The 16397-nt window shown below is 39.3% G+C and overlaps 1 protein-coding gene across 1 annotated transcript in view; it reads right to left on the minus strand.

Moving 5' to 3' along the window:
- Positions 1-3026: 3026 nt before the first annotated feature.
- The window catches only part of atp8b1 (ATPase phospholipid transporting 8B1), a 37418-nt gene continuing 24047 nt past the window's right edge, over positions 3027-16397 (minus strand). Inside the window, exons 8-30 of the mRNA XM_040000097.1 lie at positions 16078-16148; positions 15475-15557; positions 15206-15364; positions 14878-14966; positions 14349-14539; positions 14145-14229; positions 13673-13796; positions 13118-13161; positions 12808-12964; positions 12536-12724; positions 11456-11568; positions 11202-11366; positions 10941-11052; positions 10727-10802; positions 9699-9831; positions 9400-9528; positions 9154-9310; positions 8841-9064; positions 8117-8200; positions 6109-6354; positions 5777-5915; positions 5152-5282; positions 3027-4655 (exon numbers count right to left, since the gene is read on the minus strand). Coding sequence (XP_039856031.1) covers positions 4419-4655; positions 5152-5282; positions 5777-5915; positions 6109-6354; positions 8117-8200; positions 8841-9064; positions 9154-9310; positions 9400-9528; positions 9699-9831; positions 10727-10802; positions 10941-11052; positions 11202-11366; positions 11456-11568; positions 12536-12724; positions 12808-12964; positions 13118-13161; positions 13673-13796; positions 14145-14229; positions 14349-14539; positions 14878-14966; positions 15206-15364; positions 15475-15557; positions 16078-16148 — 3138 coding nt within the window. The 3' untranslated portion in view covers positions 3027-4418. The remainder of the gene's footprint in view (positions 4656-5151; positions 5283-5776; positions 5916-6108; positions 6355-8116; positions 8201-8840; positions 9065-9153; positions 9311-9399; positions 9529-9698; positions 9832-10726; positions 10803-10940; positions 11053-11201; positions 11367-11455; positions 11569-12535; positions 12725-12807; positions 12965-13117; positions 13162-13672; positions 13797-14144; positions 14230-14348; positions 14540-14877; positions 14967-15205; positions 15365-15474; positions 15558-16077; positions 16149-16397) is intronic.

A 16397-nucleotide genomic window follows, 5' to 3' on the forward strand; every position in this document is an offset into this window, starting at 1 on the left:
GCATGTAACAAAAACATGTTGGCAACAGCCTCCCAGAGAGAGTGTGTGTGACAGATGATATACTCCCGTCACTCCCACCTTACAGGTGCAGCTGGATACTTTAACAATCTAACCCAAAACACAAAGGTGACAATAGCAGTGCTACAAGGCCATCACACTCCCACCAATAAAAATATGGCTTAGCTAGCCATCTACAAAGCTCGTTTAAACTTTTGAACTTCCTTCATCTCAGCCCCATTTCTTCCTATAGAGGCATATGGAAGCAGAAAGAAGTTAACATTTTACCAAAAAATTGAAAAGAATAGTACCGAGACACAGCCCTCGATACTGCATCAGCCAAAACATTTTGTGCACCTTTATATGTTGAACATCGAGATCATATGACTGAAGAAGGAGGCACCATCTCATAGGACGTTGGTTGGGATTCTGAAGAGAATGAGGGAATGTGAGGGGAGTGTGACCTGTGTAAACTACAACCTGCACCTACAGCTTGATGCATGCTCAATCACCCCAGTAAGAAAATCCCAAAAAGTTGATTCTGTTCATCTGGACATAGCTTTCTCAGTGGCAGAAGTGCACCTACATACACTTCAAAATGTTGTAGAGTCCATATTAAAGGCGATGCTCAGACTGGACAGACCTGCCCTTGCAAAAGAGAGAGAATACAATAACCTCAGTTTTATCTGAATTTAGCAGCAAGAATATACAGGTCATCAAGATCTTTATGACATTCCTGCAGTTTGACTAAGCTGGGGATCCTTGTTTAGCAGTGAAAATGTATATTATCCCTTCAAATGATACTGCCTAAGGAAAGCATGTATGATGTAAACAGAACCTGTTCTGGCACTAAATCCTGTGGAACTGCATATTTAACAGTGTGTGAAGAAGACGCTGTTAAGCACACACGCAGGCTGTATCCCAATTCAGGGTCTACAGCCTTAAAGTACGCAGCCTTAACGGTCCACAAGGGCCGCGTACTCAAAGACTGCTAAGGCCGGAAGTGCGAGGCTTTTTTATATTTTTTTATTTTTTTATTAGTAATATAAACATACAAACAAAATGCACCATATATTACAGATTCAGAGAATAGACATTTCTTACATATTAGCAACTTTCATACATAGTGAAAATAAAATATAAAGATGGGGTCACATAATTTAACAGATTATTAACTCACTAAATCAAAATCTTCCATAAAGGAAACAAAAAAAAGCAGCCTTTTTCTTTTTAACTAAAGTCAAAGATTTAACCAACAGGTTTAAGTTGTTTTTCCAGTAAGCTAGTGTTGGTTTAGTTTTAAAAAAGCGACATTTATGTATAAAATGCTTGCACAAGATTAATAACACATTAACACCATAATTAGCTTTCTTTTCTTTCAAAAACACTCCAAACATTATCATATTTAAGGTAAATGGGGTCATTTGAATCCCACTGGAATAAAGCCAGGTATGAAAATCCAACCAAAATATTTGTATAAAATTGCACAAAAAGAATAGATGGTCCAAATCCTCCTCTTCTGTTTCACAAAATACACAATTACCCGTTTCTATTTTGAATCTATCACTAAGGAGTCTATTTGTCGGGTAAATTTTATTCAAGATTTTAAATTGCGGAAGTGCGAGGCTTGTGAAATGGGACGGTTTAGCCTCCGTCGCGCTGCCCAGGTTGCCTAGCAACCATGATACTAACAGCTGGAAACGTTTCATACAGCTTTGTTTGACAGAAATGAAGGAGAACAGAATTTGTTCATTTGTTTGTTTCTTTCTACATGAGCTTTGATCATTCTCTGTAAGATTAAGCTCAGCTAATGAACGGCGTATATTTTAAAGTAAAGGCTTTAAAACCAAGTTAGTACAAACGTCACTAATGTCACATAACTTTGCCGACATGTGGCCAACAGTAATGTTTTAATGTTCTTCGTTATTAAACATTTGCACATAAATAAGTGACATAATATTCAGTACATACTTAAAGTTTTCTCGGGGGGCCCCTCATCCGCGTTTTTTTTTTTCGGCAAAATTGTCCACACCCACCGCCGCGCTATGCATTCTGGGATATGTTGGGCCACGACGAAGTCTACACCGCCACGTCCTTAAAATTCAGGGAAATGAAGGACGCATTTGCGGGCTGCATTTCGAGCAGCCTTCGAATTGGGACAGCCATAATCGGCCTTAAAATGCGGCCTTTAAGGCTGCAGACCCTGAATTGGGATACAACTACACACACTCCATCCATTTCCAGGAACAAATAAGTCTATTAGATAGGAGTCAAACCATCTTACACTGACAGCATGGTCTAATCGCTGAGGTCTAGCAGGACGAGCACAGAGAGCACTATGATGAGCTCTGAAACTTTTCAAATAAGCCATTCATCTGAAGATGATCTGTTAGCTGTTTGACAACTATTCTTTTAAGAATCTTTGAGATGAGACGAAGGTTGGAGATGTATCGATAATTAGGTAAGAGCTGTGTCAACTGCTGGCTTCTCAAGTCATGGTTTAATTACGGCCTTTTAAAGGCCTGTGGCACGTTGCCCATTAACAGAGAGATTATTGCTTCTCAAACATGACCAGTTAGTGGTAGGATTTCTTTGAGCACTTTTGAAGGAATGAGTTCTAACAGACGTGTTGACTGTCTGGGGGAAGTAATGGTTGAAGTTCACTCAGAAAGCTCAGTCAGAGAGACACTAAATAAATATCAGTGGTATTGAAGGTTGCTGTATGTAATGATAGATTTGTGAGATGATTATTATTTGATTTGTGAATAAATTCATTAAGTCATTACTAGTTAAGGTTAAAGGAAGACTCAGCTCAGAGCTCGGACTAAGAACATTGCTTATACATTATCTCTCTTGTAAGAAAGCACTTCTGCCAGGAAGACACCTTCATTAGAACAAAGTTGAAGTACTGGCAGGAATCTGTTTTTGACCAGTTTGGGAGGGTGAGAGACTGCAGAAAAGAGGAGCATAGAGAAAGCAAGAGGTAGGCAATACTCAAATTAAAATTTAAATAAAAGACACATTTCAGATTGCTAAATGTGCCGTTGGCTTTTATTAACAACCACATGATAAAACACCATCATACATCAAAGACCATACTGCTGCTTTTACTTAACAGCAGTCCTGATCGACTGTTCCATTCATTCAGGAATAAAAAGACATCATCTGTGGACAGTAACACTAGCATGAAAAAGATACAGTAACAGTCAGAACAGGAACTATCATCAGTCTTGGCTCCTCAATATTCTAAACCTGATTAGAGGACTGGAAAAAAAAAAAAAAAAAAAAAATCTTTTCTTTGGGTTGATTGTAAACAAAATGAAACAAACATACACATACACACACATACCCACTCACACTAAGACAATTCTCCTGTTTGAACCTAAAGAACATGTAAGTTAACTTGGAATAATTTGTAAAAACAGAAAGGAACGTACAAACTAGTAAAAGTTAATCAAATGAAGATAAACCGACAAACCCTTGCTCTATTTCTGAAGTAAGCTCTGAAGATTGTTGGAGGAGGAAAGTGTGGTTTTTTTTGTTTTTTTTTAATGTAAGGCACCGAACAAAACAAGGATCCAACTTGGAAAGAGGTATTTAAAAGATTTCAAGCATGAAGTACCTTAATTTAGTGATTACTCTAAGTATACCTGGTTTGATGCTGCAGAGGAGAAAAGATCACCATTCACGTCTCACTGTTAAATTAAGACACACTTTATAACATCTGACCACCCTGCATTGCCTAGCATAGTAACGTCCCACTATTATGTAGAATAAAATATTAAAAAGATGATGTCTTGACTTGTTTAACTTTAGCCCACTAGCTTAATGTGAAGGAAAATCTTTGGAGGTCAACGGATGGAAATCAAACTAACCGATGCTTTAGCCTGACTTAATGCAGTACAGATTAAATATTATTCTTATACTTTTAACGAAAACACTAATATGTCAAGTGTGCTGTAGACACAAGGCTAAAACTCAAAATCAAAATTATTATATTAGTGTTACAGTACAGAAAGACTTAGCAGGGATAAACTGACTAAAAATAAGACTCTTTTAAAATCCTGAGTTAAATAACATTGTCAGTCACACAGATGCTGCGTGACATCAGACCTCATAATGACGGTCGTTTTCGGTGAGCTTTTTTCGCTTTAGTATTTCAACAAAGTTTGTGCATAGAGGTGCATCTGGAGGCAGGGAGTCTAGGTCACAGACAGGAGCGAAAAACAATTTAGAAGAGTTTCATTTAAGAAACTTCAGGAGAGCTTATTTTCTTTTATTCCCTTCTGGCATGCTCAGAATACCTTATAGGGAAAATGTTCTTAAACTGCAATAGAATAACTAAGTGCTCTTTGCACTCCCAAATATTTACAGCTCCCCCTACTGCAGTTTTGCTCCGTCTCAGACTCAGACCCGCCCCTTCAGATGTTTTCGGCCTCTCTCCGGGGAATCTCCCTGATGCTCTCTTGAGGTCCACCATGTGCCCGTGGGCGCCGTCGAAAGCTCTGCCCAGATGCAATAAGGTCAGCGTAGCCTTGGGCGTGAGAGAAGGCGTATGCAGATCGCCGGGAACGCCGGCCTCGCTGGAAGGGCGCTGGCTTTTTCTTATCATCGTCTTCCTTCAGCTCCATCTCGTATTTCTTTCTGTTTCTCTGGACCTAAAGGACGATTGGAAATAAGCCGGTAATATATGAAGCAGAAGGGTACATGGAAATACAGTAGAAAGTTATAATGGAAAGAAGAAATCAATTTTACTTCAAAAGATGGTCAGAATACAGCTTTAAAAGCAACTTGTAATTACAAAAGAGCGCTTGAATATTCTGCAATACAGCCGACACCCTAATGATGCTGTGTAATTGTAAAGTAAGAATGGTGGGTTAGGATAATCTGTACTACAGCCCTGCCATCAATGTTAGGAAATAAAGTTGTGGCCAGAATTAGTAAGTGACAATCATACATTTAAAACAATGCATCAAAGAAACAAAACAAAAAAAAAACATAAAGCTATGTTGTTTTATGTTTATTAATATATTTATGTATGTCAAGCATCTTATTGCCCATCACCCAGGACTCCCCCACCTTCCTTGAGAGGGTTCAGGCTGATAGGTCAGAAAATGACCAGCAGGCTTGTTGCTGCACTGGCAGAGGTCTCACCTTGTCTCCTACAGAGGGCCAGATGGTTTTAGAGAGAAACTGGATGCAGATGACAGGCAGAAGGCTGACGCCCACAGTAAGGATGATGGTTAACCACAGGTACGGCTGACGTAAAGCATTTGATGCTACCCCTAAAAACACAACATATAAATACACACATGTTAACAGAGAAATGAAGAATGAGGGGTTTATGTGGGGACCTTCAATACTTGGACATTATTCTCATTGAGTAAAATTATTAGTAGAAGGCTATTGCATTCATGCTAATGAAAATAAAAAGCCTTTTGTCAAAGCCTGACTTACTGACAACTTGTAGAGGATTTAGCAGTTAAAGAGACTTAACTTTCCTTGACAAACAGCTGTAAGGAGTGTCTACACTGAAAGCTACAAATGAATGATGAAGTTGCCTTAATGCAATTATTGTTTAATATATCAACAAGTAATTTGTCAGTGATATTGCAGCTTCAGCTGGCCAGAGATCCTCTAGGAGCGATTTAATCTGAAGCAGGCTTTAAATTGGAGGCCAACCAACACAGGAATTTTAGAATACGTCATCAACCCTTATTGGCTTTTTGAATAACAGTCAGACAAACCGCTTAAATTAGTGAAGCTGTGGTCAACTAACCTGTGAAGGTGAAAACTGAGGGGAAGATGACATGGATCCCAGCACTGTGGATGTCAAACATGACCCCAAAGTAGATGGCTATGCTGCCCAGAACTGCAAAGCAGTTGACAAAAGTCCAGTAGGAGGTATCCAAGGAGATCTGACAAGACAGGAAGGAGAAAAGACAGACAGGATATTTTACATAAAAGCCATTACAAATATCAATATTCTTGAGTAGCTCCATATTTTGACAACATCAATACTTCAAATAAGTCACAAAATCCAAATTATAATTCCTAAAAGCAAAAACTGAAAATTTATGCACTGCACATGCTCAGAAATTTGTAACCAACCTGCAGATTCACGATAAAAATCAAGGACGAGGCAGCAACGACAGCAAAGGACTGATAGTCTGAGGGGGCTTCTCCGTCTTGCCCCATGGTTTGCAGGAAGGCTCCATAAGGTATGAAGAAGATGATGAGTGAGACGAAGATGCCGTGGAACAAGCTGATGAAAAAGTTTTTGTAGTTAAACAACGTCCCCTGCTGACCGGGAATGTAGAGTTTGGGGAATTTTAAACTCAGTCTGTCGTTGACATCCTATAACAGAGAAAGAAAGAGAAGGTTTCAAGAAATTTTAAGATTAAGAAAAAAATCAAAAAAAAATGTTATTTATATGGAATAATAAAAAGCCTAGATTGAATCTGAGAAAACTGCAGAAACCAGTGGACAGAGGTGGGTTAGGGATGCCTAATCTACTTTTATATCATTATGCTTTTTCTCTTCGGCATTTGGCACATTGGTTCTTACCCCCTGAGAAAGCGCCTCCTTGTTTTTGCCATTGAAAGTACTGCTTGCTCGCCATTTACACCATTATATAGCTTATCAACTAATTTGTCCCCCCGTATCCAATCACATCCAGTACTTTCTCATTTGAAAGAAGTATGGAAAAGATTGTCCAAATTATTCAAATTTGATCTATATCTTAACCAATCTGCTGGTATTTGGTATAACCCCAAACTTTCTATTGCTAAACTACCCTTCTTTTGGAAGCTCTGGTTTCAGAGAGGTATAACAGTGTTGGGGGATCTTTATGAAAATAGTATATTTAAATCATATGGAAAACTTGCAGAAGAATTTGATTTACCTAGACAGGAATTTTGGAAATATCTGCAACTAAGACATTTGATGGCCAATACATGTGGTTCATTCGCAAAGTTCCCTTTAAGCTGCGACTTTCTAGAGGAAATTAAAAAAAAAAAACCTTTGGGCGTGGACAAGAGGCATCAGCTTATTACAAAATGCTTTTATTAGCTTCTGATCCCAACACACTGTCCCTCAAAAGAACGTGGGAAATGGACTTAAATCTCAACTTTACAGTGGAGGAATGGAATGGCATCCTCAGGAATCTGAAAAAAAAATGTCACGCGAATTGGTTCAATTTTAAGATTTTAAATAGAGTATACTGGACACCCTCACGGTTGCATAGGGTGGGTCTAGCGACTGATGATGCATGCTGGAAATGCCAGCAAGGAAGTGGCACACTTTTACATTTGCTTTGGGGGTGCTCCAAAGTCCAAGATTATTGGATTCATATTCACACTGTAGTAGAGAAGGTTGTAGGTCAAGGGGTCCCATTTATGAACAGTCTTTATGTATTAGGAGATCCTTCAGCTTTGAGTCACTTATCCACTTCTCTTGCTCATTGGGTACAAACGGCAATTATGCTGGGGAGGAAGCTGCTGGTGAAAGAGTGGAAGGCCTCATCGACTCCTACCTTCTCTCAGTGGTATATCTCTTTGGGACAAGTGGCAGCTTACGAAAGATTATCATATAGACTGCTAAATAGACTGGACGACTATAATGATAAGTGGGCTAATTACTTTTTACATACAGGTCAGTGACGTACCCGGCTAAAGTAGTTAAGTTCGGACTAAATAGGATAGCTGTAATCTGGTCTATGTGAAATGTTGGCATCACCTTTTCTTTTCTTTTTTTTGGGATGGAAATATGCATTGATGCTCAATTTGTTCTGTTGTTGTTGTTACTGGGAATGTCCATTCTGCTATTTTTGGGGTGGTTTTTTTTTTGGGGGGGGGGGGGGGGTGTCTGGGGTTTTGTTTGTTTTTTTTTGTTTGTTTGTTTTGTGTATATTAAAATCTAATAAAGTTTGAGTCATAAAAAAGATTAAGAAAAAAATATCTACTGAAGAATGACTCAACTAAACTTTAACTCTGTCTTTGTGCCATGAAATTATGAGAAAATTATGAAGAAGAAAAAAAGCTATTCATAGTTAGTTTTTACATTCATGCAGAATACAATAGCCCTCTTTTCTTTGGTCTACAACAAATTCAGCTTTTACCTGGTCAAGAAGTCCAACAAGTAGAACAGGCAAGCTGCTGTAAACCAGATTGTAGAGTGTGATAAACCAGTCTTCAAAGGTGATCTGCGGGAAGGAAAAAACAATCATTTATCATCTCTGTTGCTGTTCAGTATTATCTGTCACTGAGTGTGTACTTTAGAAGTAAAGCACCACAATTCTGCACTTCTCACTGCACAACCTAATCCAAAGCAATCATGCTATTTAGTGGGCTGAGGAATTGAAGATGTAGGAGAGACATCTGCAGTATCATAATCTTGTTCTTGCCTCTTGTGCGACTGGAGCATTCAGATGTATGCACCGTTAAAAGTATTCTTTTAGGTGTTGCTCAGTAAAAACCTTTGAAGGTTAACATTACGACCCCTTAGGCAAAAGGACCAAGGTACAAATTTAGACATTAAACTGAGAAGTTGATGTTGACTAATGGAAATTAGGTTGTGTGTGAAAGGCGTTTTCTGTGGATGTCTTCCAGCAGGAGAACATTTACTCTTTGCCATGTTTGAACATGGATTAAAAATTCTACAGAAATGAGCTTCAGTGTTTTGTGTGGGAGCTACTCACTACATTTGCAATTTTCACAGGGTTAAAGTACATGTCATAATGGGCAAACTCCATGAAAAGTTAGTCTAATGATGGCTATGATACTACAAACATTCCCTTCTTTTCAGAATAAAATCAAAGGGATGACTTTCACAGTGCTGCTGACCTGTGAGGAGTATCCGTTGAAAAAGGAGTACCAGAAGTGGACCAGAGTGAAGGCAAAGTTCTTGAAGAAGAAGAAACGCAGGAACTTGCACATTCGGATGTAAGACCAACGCCCGTGCACCAGCAGGAGGCGCTGCAGGTAACGGAACTGAGCAAAGGCGTAGTCGCTGGACATGACGGCCTGCATCCCCTCCTGACCGCTGATACCGACACCGATGTCTGCAGCTGGAGGGAGAGCGGACGGGGAGAAATCTTAGAGCAGATTCATAGAATCTTACACACTTGGCGTGAGCACAGTTAGCTTGTGTCCTTACTTTTGATCATATTGACGTCGTTGGCTCCGTCTCCGATGGACAGTGTCACAGCCTTCTTGTACTTCTTCACCAAACTCACCACATTAGCCTTTTGTTTCGGTGTTACACGGCAGCAGATGACCGCCTCGCATTCACAAGCCATATCCACAAAGTCAATCTACCGGTAAAGAGAAACATTTCACTGGATTTAATATCATGAAGACAAAAATTCTTCTTACTCACAATAATCAAAGTTATTTGTTAAACCTGTCTCATCTCTTTCTCCCAATCATCCATCGGCTGTCCGTCCTGAGGGTTGCTTGGAGGTTGACGCCTCTTTAGACGCAGACGACGCAGACGACGGCGTTTCTTCTTCTTTTCATACAGAATTTCATTCTGAAAAGAATAAAGAGAGTAGATTAGTATGTAAACCATGCAGGGAAACCGTATTAAAGGCAATATATTACATTTATCTTTAGACTATAACATTGGCTAGGCTTTTTAGTACTACCAATTCGTCTTTTATAGTAGCTTTAATTTAGTTTTGGTTTTTGAAGAAAGCTCACCAGCCATCCTCCAGTGATGATGAGAGCATTTTTGTTTGATCCGGGAAAGAAAGGCTCGGCAGTTTTCTTTTTGCCTCCACGGTAAGCTTGAGGGTCATCCCTTCTGCTGGCCTGACGTCTGGTTAGCTTCTCACTGTAGACACACAATACAGGTGATAACAGTGCTCAATTGCAACACAGTTGGCACCATAAATAGTATAAAAGATGGTTGGAACACTTTTTAAATATGAATGGAAACAGAATGCAATGGTTTCATTTCACCGTTTTCTGATGCTTTGATCAAGTTATTTTCTTTTTAACATGTAACTTGATGATGGGACACATCATCATCATCATCAAGTTACATGTTAAAAAGAAAATTTTACATCTGTGAAATTAATCTAACCTAAAATAAAAAAATTTAAAAAAAAAAAGAAGAGGCCCCTCTTCTGTGGAACCAGCTCCCAGTTTGGATTCGGGAGACAGACACTATCTCTACTTTTAAGATTAGATTTAAAACTTTACTTTTGCTAAAGCATACAGTTAGGGCTGGACCAGGTGACCCTGAATCCTCCCTTAGTTATGCTGCAATAGGTGTAGGCTGCTGAGGATTCCCATGATGCATTGAGTCTTTCCTTTTCAGTCACCTTTCTCACTCACTATGTGTTAATAGACCTCTCTGCTGAATCACATTTGTTATTAATCCCTGTCTCTCTTCCACAGCATGTCTTTATCCTGTCTTCCTTCTCTCACCCCAACCGCTCGCAGCAGATGGCCCCGCCCCTCCCTGAGCCTGGTTCTGCCGGAGGTTTCTTCCTGTTAAAAGGGAGTTTTTCCTCCCCACTGTCGCCAAAGTGCTTGCTCATAGGGGGTCATGTGATTGTCGGGTTTTTCTCTCCATGTATTATTGTGGGGTCTACCTTACAATATAAAGCACCTTGAGGCTACGATGTTGTGATTTGGCGCTATATAAATAAAAACTGAATTTAATTGAGTCTGCAGGGACAGTCCGCCTTGGGATGTCGTTTGCAATGTTCTTGTCAACCTACTTGACATCATCTCCGTAGTGGATCTCCATGTCGTCTGTCAGAAGTGAACAGGAATATCCGATGTTCTCTGCCGTTTCTGGGGATAAATTATGAAGATTAAAACACGAGTTCAGATTCAATTCATCCAAATTGTTACTTTAACCAGCTCAGGCATGTCGCTGTTATTCATGTGATACAGGTGTTTTATTTCTTGTGCACTTTGGGGTGATGGTACCTTTCTTATCTCCAGTCAGGACCCAGATCTTGATGTCTGCTTTAGCCAGCTTGGCAATGGTTTCTGGAACTCCATCCTGTAGTTTATCCTCAATAGCCGTTGCTCCAATTAGCTAAATGCAAGAGAACTCATTACTAGCTGTAACGGGAGCTTCTTGTTTTAAAATCCGATCGATTTTTAGCAGAAGAGATTTTTTAATTAAAACATTCAAATGAATTCTACATGTATATAGAAACTAAAGCGTAGTCATTTCCCACTCACCATCAGGTTGTTCTCGATCTGCTCATACACAGCATCCAGGGCAGCTTCGCGGTCATTCATGGTCACCTGGGCCTCTTTGTGTCTCCTGGACCAGGCTTCGAACTCTTCAGCGCTGATGTCTTTGTAACACAAGCACAGTGTCCGCAAGGTCTCGTTGGCAAAGACCTGATAACATGAAAATGTTGACTTTGTTTACTCCTGAGAGAAAAAGACAGCATCTGGCATGCTGCAAATGAGATTAAACAATAGCTCACATCAAGAGCAGTCTGGGTGGTTTCCTTATGTTTGGAGCTGGGGGAGAGACGCTCGTAAATGACAGTGTCTGCTCCTTTACAGTAGAGACGAATACGGCCATCGGGAAACTTCACTAAAAAGACAGTACATAGAAAGATCAGCGGTAATTAGACAGAACTAAGTCTCAGTGAGGTAAAAAGTCAAAAGTAGCAGGTCCAATCTGTCCAGTCTAAATGGCTTTGATAATATTGCTCTTATTTGTTTTAGTTATTTCTATAAAAAGACCGTAGTCATAGTGACGTTTGGAAACCTTTTTTGAAATTTGTAATTTTTGCCAGTTTGCAAAAAACAAAAACAAACAAACAAACAAACCAACCCTGCTTTATTTTCTATTTCACTTTAAATTAAAAATAAGAATTTAGAGAAATAAAACTATGAATGAAACTATTGACTGAGACCATAAAGTCATCGGGAACCTGTTTGTTGAAATCAAAATGAGATATAAGTAGGGTCATTTCCTTTAGATTTCTAAATGACTGCACTTCTTTTTGCATCCAGAGGTGCTGCCCCCTGCTGACAACTAGAAAGAAGGCAGGTGTAAGTCACAGGTTTCACTTTTTAGGCCCTGAAGCAATATGCCCATTTATATACAATCTATATTCCTTACACTATAAAAGGATGGCATGTGGTGCAGTAGCGACGGTTTTAGCAAGATCTGGATCCACGTCCAGGTCATGCAGCATCCACACATATTGAAATTACAGAATATGTTTAGGATTAACTACGTATGCATTTATATTAAAGATTGTCCAAAACAAGTAAAACTGTTCAAATACTTTTGAGTTCTGTGCCAGTTGTGTATTTTGAGTAGAAACATAATAAAATCCTTCCATGATTTAGTGAAGACTTGATTTATTCAGTTTTTAGGTGGCATTTCATCAGTTTTTCATTCATTGCGCATCCTTCAGTAACTTGGTACTTTGTTTTGTTTCTGATTCAAAGTTTGATGGGGTTTTTACCCTTGCAGCTTCATGTGTATGCAGATAACTGTACATCTAAAGAAGTATTTAAGCACATTATGTCAGGCTGTGTGCTCGTACAGATGATAGACATGCGCTTGCGGTCAGAGTTGAAGTCGAGAAGCGCCAACATTTCGTAGGTCATCTCCTGATCCATCTCCCTGATGGTCATGGTGTCCTGCGTACGAGACAGAAACACGTAACCAAAGTTCCTGGCAGCCGTGACCAGGGCGCCCTCATCAGGAGACGCTGCCTGGTATACGAGAGCATCTGAGAGGACAGTACAAAAGCAGAAGTCAGTACCTGCAGTCTTCTTTTTAAATAGGACCTATATTATGTGACTGTAGGATTACCGTCTTTGTGCTCCACCATGACGGTGTGGCAGAGGGAGAGCAGTTTGAAGAACTCCATGGCATCTTTATCCTTCTTGGATCGGACATGTGCAACCAGGGAATGATCTATGAACTGGAACTTCTTATCAGCATAGCGGTTCCAGCTCCAGTCCACCAGCTGACATAAAATAGAAAAAGGTTTTATGACTTTCCATTTTCCTGGGTTTACAGGGTTTTTTGGGGACCATTTTTACAGATCGCTGAAGATCAAACTGACATTTAATTTGTTTCTACTCATGAAAATTCTTTCAACTCATTATTTAGATTTTACCTTTCCTCGTTCCAGTGACACACCCTCAGCAGTAGTTGGATCACCTGTGGGGAAAAAAAACAAAAACAACCCCCCACAAAACAAACTTTTAATGCCAAAATTACAAATCCACAGTACAGCAACTGTCAAAAAACAAAAAAAACACACTCAAAGACAGCAATGAGAGGTTTTAAATAGAGTTGATACAGGACCCAACAATTTACTTAACATGTTTTTCCTAGATTCATGTATGTGTTTCATTTTCTGCTTTAATTTGCATTTGATTCGATCTTTTAACTCCCTCAAAGCTGTGCCACAGGCCACTGATCAGGAAACTGCTGCTTTTCTTTTGTTACCATTAATCAAAAACATGTATTTGGCACAAACTTCATTGCCGGTAGTTATGTGCCATTATTACCTGTGTAGCTTAAAGTTTGGGTAACTTTAAGCTAAAAACCAACACCGGAACATCACAGGTGGCTTTTCTTTGGGGGGGGGGGGGGGGGGGGGGTGTATGTAAAACTCCCATTCCTGAATCTTATTTTTTCCTTGTGTGAAACAAAAACTCCTCAGTACCATAATTGCGTCCAGCGATGGTGCACTTCTTGAACTGCATGATATTCTGCGTCAGAGTTCCTGTCTTGTCGGAGAAGACGTACTGGATCTGACCCAGCTCCTCATTCAGGGTGGTGGTCCGAGCCTGCAGACAGTTAAAGGAGTTTATGCAGCAGAGCTGTAGTGATCAACTGAGGGTGGAAAAGCTGCCATTTTCACAAAATAATCTCCAATTAAAAAGGTCTGGTTTACCACAAAACAGCATATATTCTTCATTTATGTCATATGATTTTGGTTTGGTACAAAAAAACAAAACACTCCCACAAATACTCTTCGCCTCTTTAAAGGTCATTATATTCTTGAATACCGGAAATGGCCATTTAATTGAGGGGCAACACTCACAGGCCTTCGACAACATACAGCATAAAAGTGCGGTGAAAAAAAATCAGTTAAAAAAGATAATTGAAAAACAAACATGCAAGTGTTAATGTACCTTAGCTGGGGTGTCTTTTTCTGCAAAATACATCTGCAGGTCCCAGTTGATGAACTTACTCTGGCCCAAACGAATCACCTCCACGCTGTAGACAAAGCACAAAAACTTTTATTTGGTGTACTGTTGAACACACACAAATCTTAAAGTGAGCACAAAACGCATTAATATAATTGTTTTCACTTAATTTTGTCTGGCTTTATGTACCTGACATAGAGCGAAATGGGCACCATGGTGTTGAGAATGATGATGTATCCCCAGAAGCTAAGGAAGCCTCTGTAGCCGGGGGTCTGATTTTTGCCATCGAACAGATACCAGGCCTTGGTGCCGATAGCCTCATACCAGTATGTGTGACCAATAGCCAAACCCGCGGACACCAGGATGAGCAGTGCAAAGATCTATGGTGAGGAGTAACAGAGAGACACCAAATAGCTGTTGAGAAGACTTCATATACTACTTGTATGGCTTGACTTACTTATTGCAAATGTATTGTTTAAGTGTCAGTGCAAGAAATCGGGGGGGGAAAAAAAAAAAAAAAAAGACCTCAAAACATATTCAGAAAAAGCAAACATCATCAATAGCATATTTGCATCACTTAAACAGAAACCTTCAGGAAGATTGGGCCTACACATTCAGCCATACAGGCCAACATTTACCTCAGTCTGTGGCGAGGAGGTGCATCAGATAATAGATATGAAAATATACACTGTGTGTTAAAATGGTGATTGAAGCTTACTGTGTAAACCATGTAGTTCATCAGTTCATCAATTTTGGTCCTCTTGAACCTTGTCTTGCCACCATTTTTCATGATTTTGGTATCACTTCCTACAACAAGATGTCAGTAAAATACGTTCACCATTTTAACCTTTACAATCAAATTAACCAAACTTTTGAAATACCAATGTTGTAAGAAGAGGAACTGCCAAACTACAACACAAGAAAGTACAATCTGGTATTGAGTTAGAAACAAAAACCAATAACACACACACATTTATATTTTACATTTATATTTAATTATTTATATACTTTTTAAACAAACAACAACAACAACAACAAACACACACCTGCAAAGATGACCAGCCCATGACACCAGTCAGTGTTTCTTATCTTGCAACCTCGGAGCAGCATGTTGTCCAGTTCCAAAGGGTAGCGCTCCCTGTCCCACAGCATCATCCCCGTAAACTTGTCAAGACGGTTGTTTGGCTCCTCGCACTCGATCAGGGCTACGGGACAGAAAAAAAGGCGTTGGTTCAGAGAAATAAAATAAGAAATAGCTTGTTTCTGTAAGCATGATTCAAACTGAAGGAGTGTGTTGTGGTGATCCAGTTCTTACCATTGAAGTCAGCGAGCTGATGATCCTCCTGAAGTCTTTCATCAGTCACTCGAAGTCCCATCCTAAACTTGAGGTTGGTTTCGCTGCAACGGGAAAACAATATATACACACACAAAGACCTGAGAACTGATTCCAACCCCGTCTGGGAGAAGGATTAAAAACAAAGAAAAATCCCCAGATCATTTCTGTTCTGTTTTTGCAAAAAATAAATAAATAAATAAATAAATAAATGATTATGATCTTGTTTGTATCACTTTCTATTTTATTTCATTTCTATTCCCATTCACTGTAAACACGTTCTATTGGAGGATCTAACTGCACCACATATACAAGTATCTGTTTGATTTAAAGGTGTTCCCTCTTAAAAGCAGAACACGTTCACACACCAGAGCAAAGACTGTTTGGTTCTTAGAAAAGGCTTTTCAAATTTGCTCTTCTCTTCTCAGTTAGTAATTTGTTGACTGAACACTTGGGAAAAAGACTGATTAAATAGAAATTCCTCAAACACAGTACTCTACTCCAACAGTCCAATGCATCGTTTGTACAGTTTAACCTAATACATGGTGATAGCACAGTACATGGTGTTTTCCCCCTCTTTCTTACCCGTCGAGTTCAGCTGTTTCAACATAACACAGGCTGTTTGGGTTGGAGCTGGACAACAGCAGGAGGTCAGCCTACAGAGTGAAAAAAAATATATATAAAATATCTGAAAATATAAACATTTGAGTTTTCAAATTGATAAAGCACTCAGAGGATTCAAGGCACACATCTGCAATTTCTTAAGACTTTCGCTTTTGCTCAAAACTAAATGATCAATCAGCTAATATTTTAAGTTCTGGATTATGCGATGCTGTATCATTTTATTCAGCTCATTTCTTTATACCTAGCAGATGTGGATACATTTTAATCCAAATACATTTGAT

The sequence above is a fragment of the Simochromis diagramma genome, unplaced genomic scaffold (genome assembly GCF_900408965.1).
Source record: "Simochromis diagramma unplaced genomic scaffold, fSimDia1.1 OVJJ01000596.1, whole genome shotgun sequence".
Lineage (NCBI taxonomy): Eukaryota > Metazoa > Chordata > Actinopteri > Cichliformes > Cichlidae > Simochromis > Simochromis diagramma.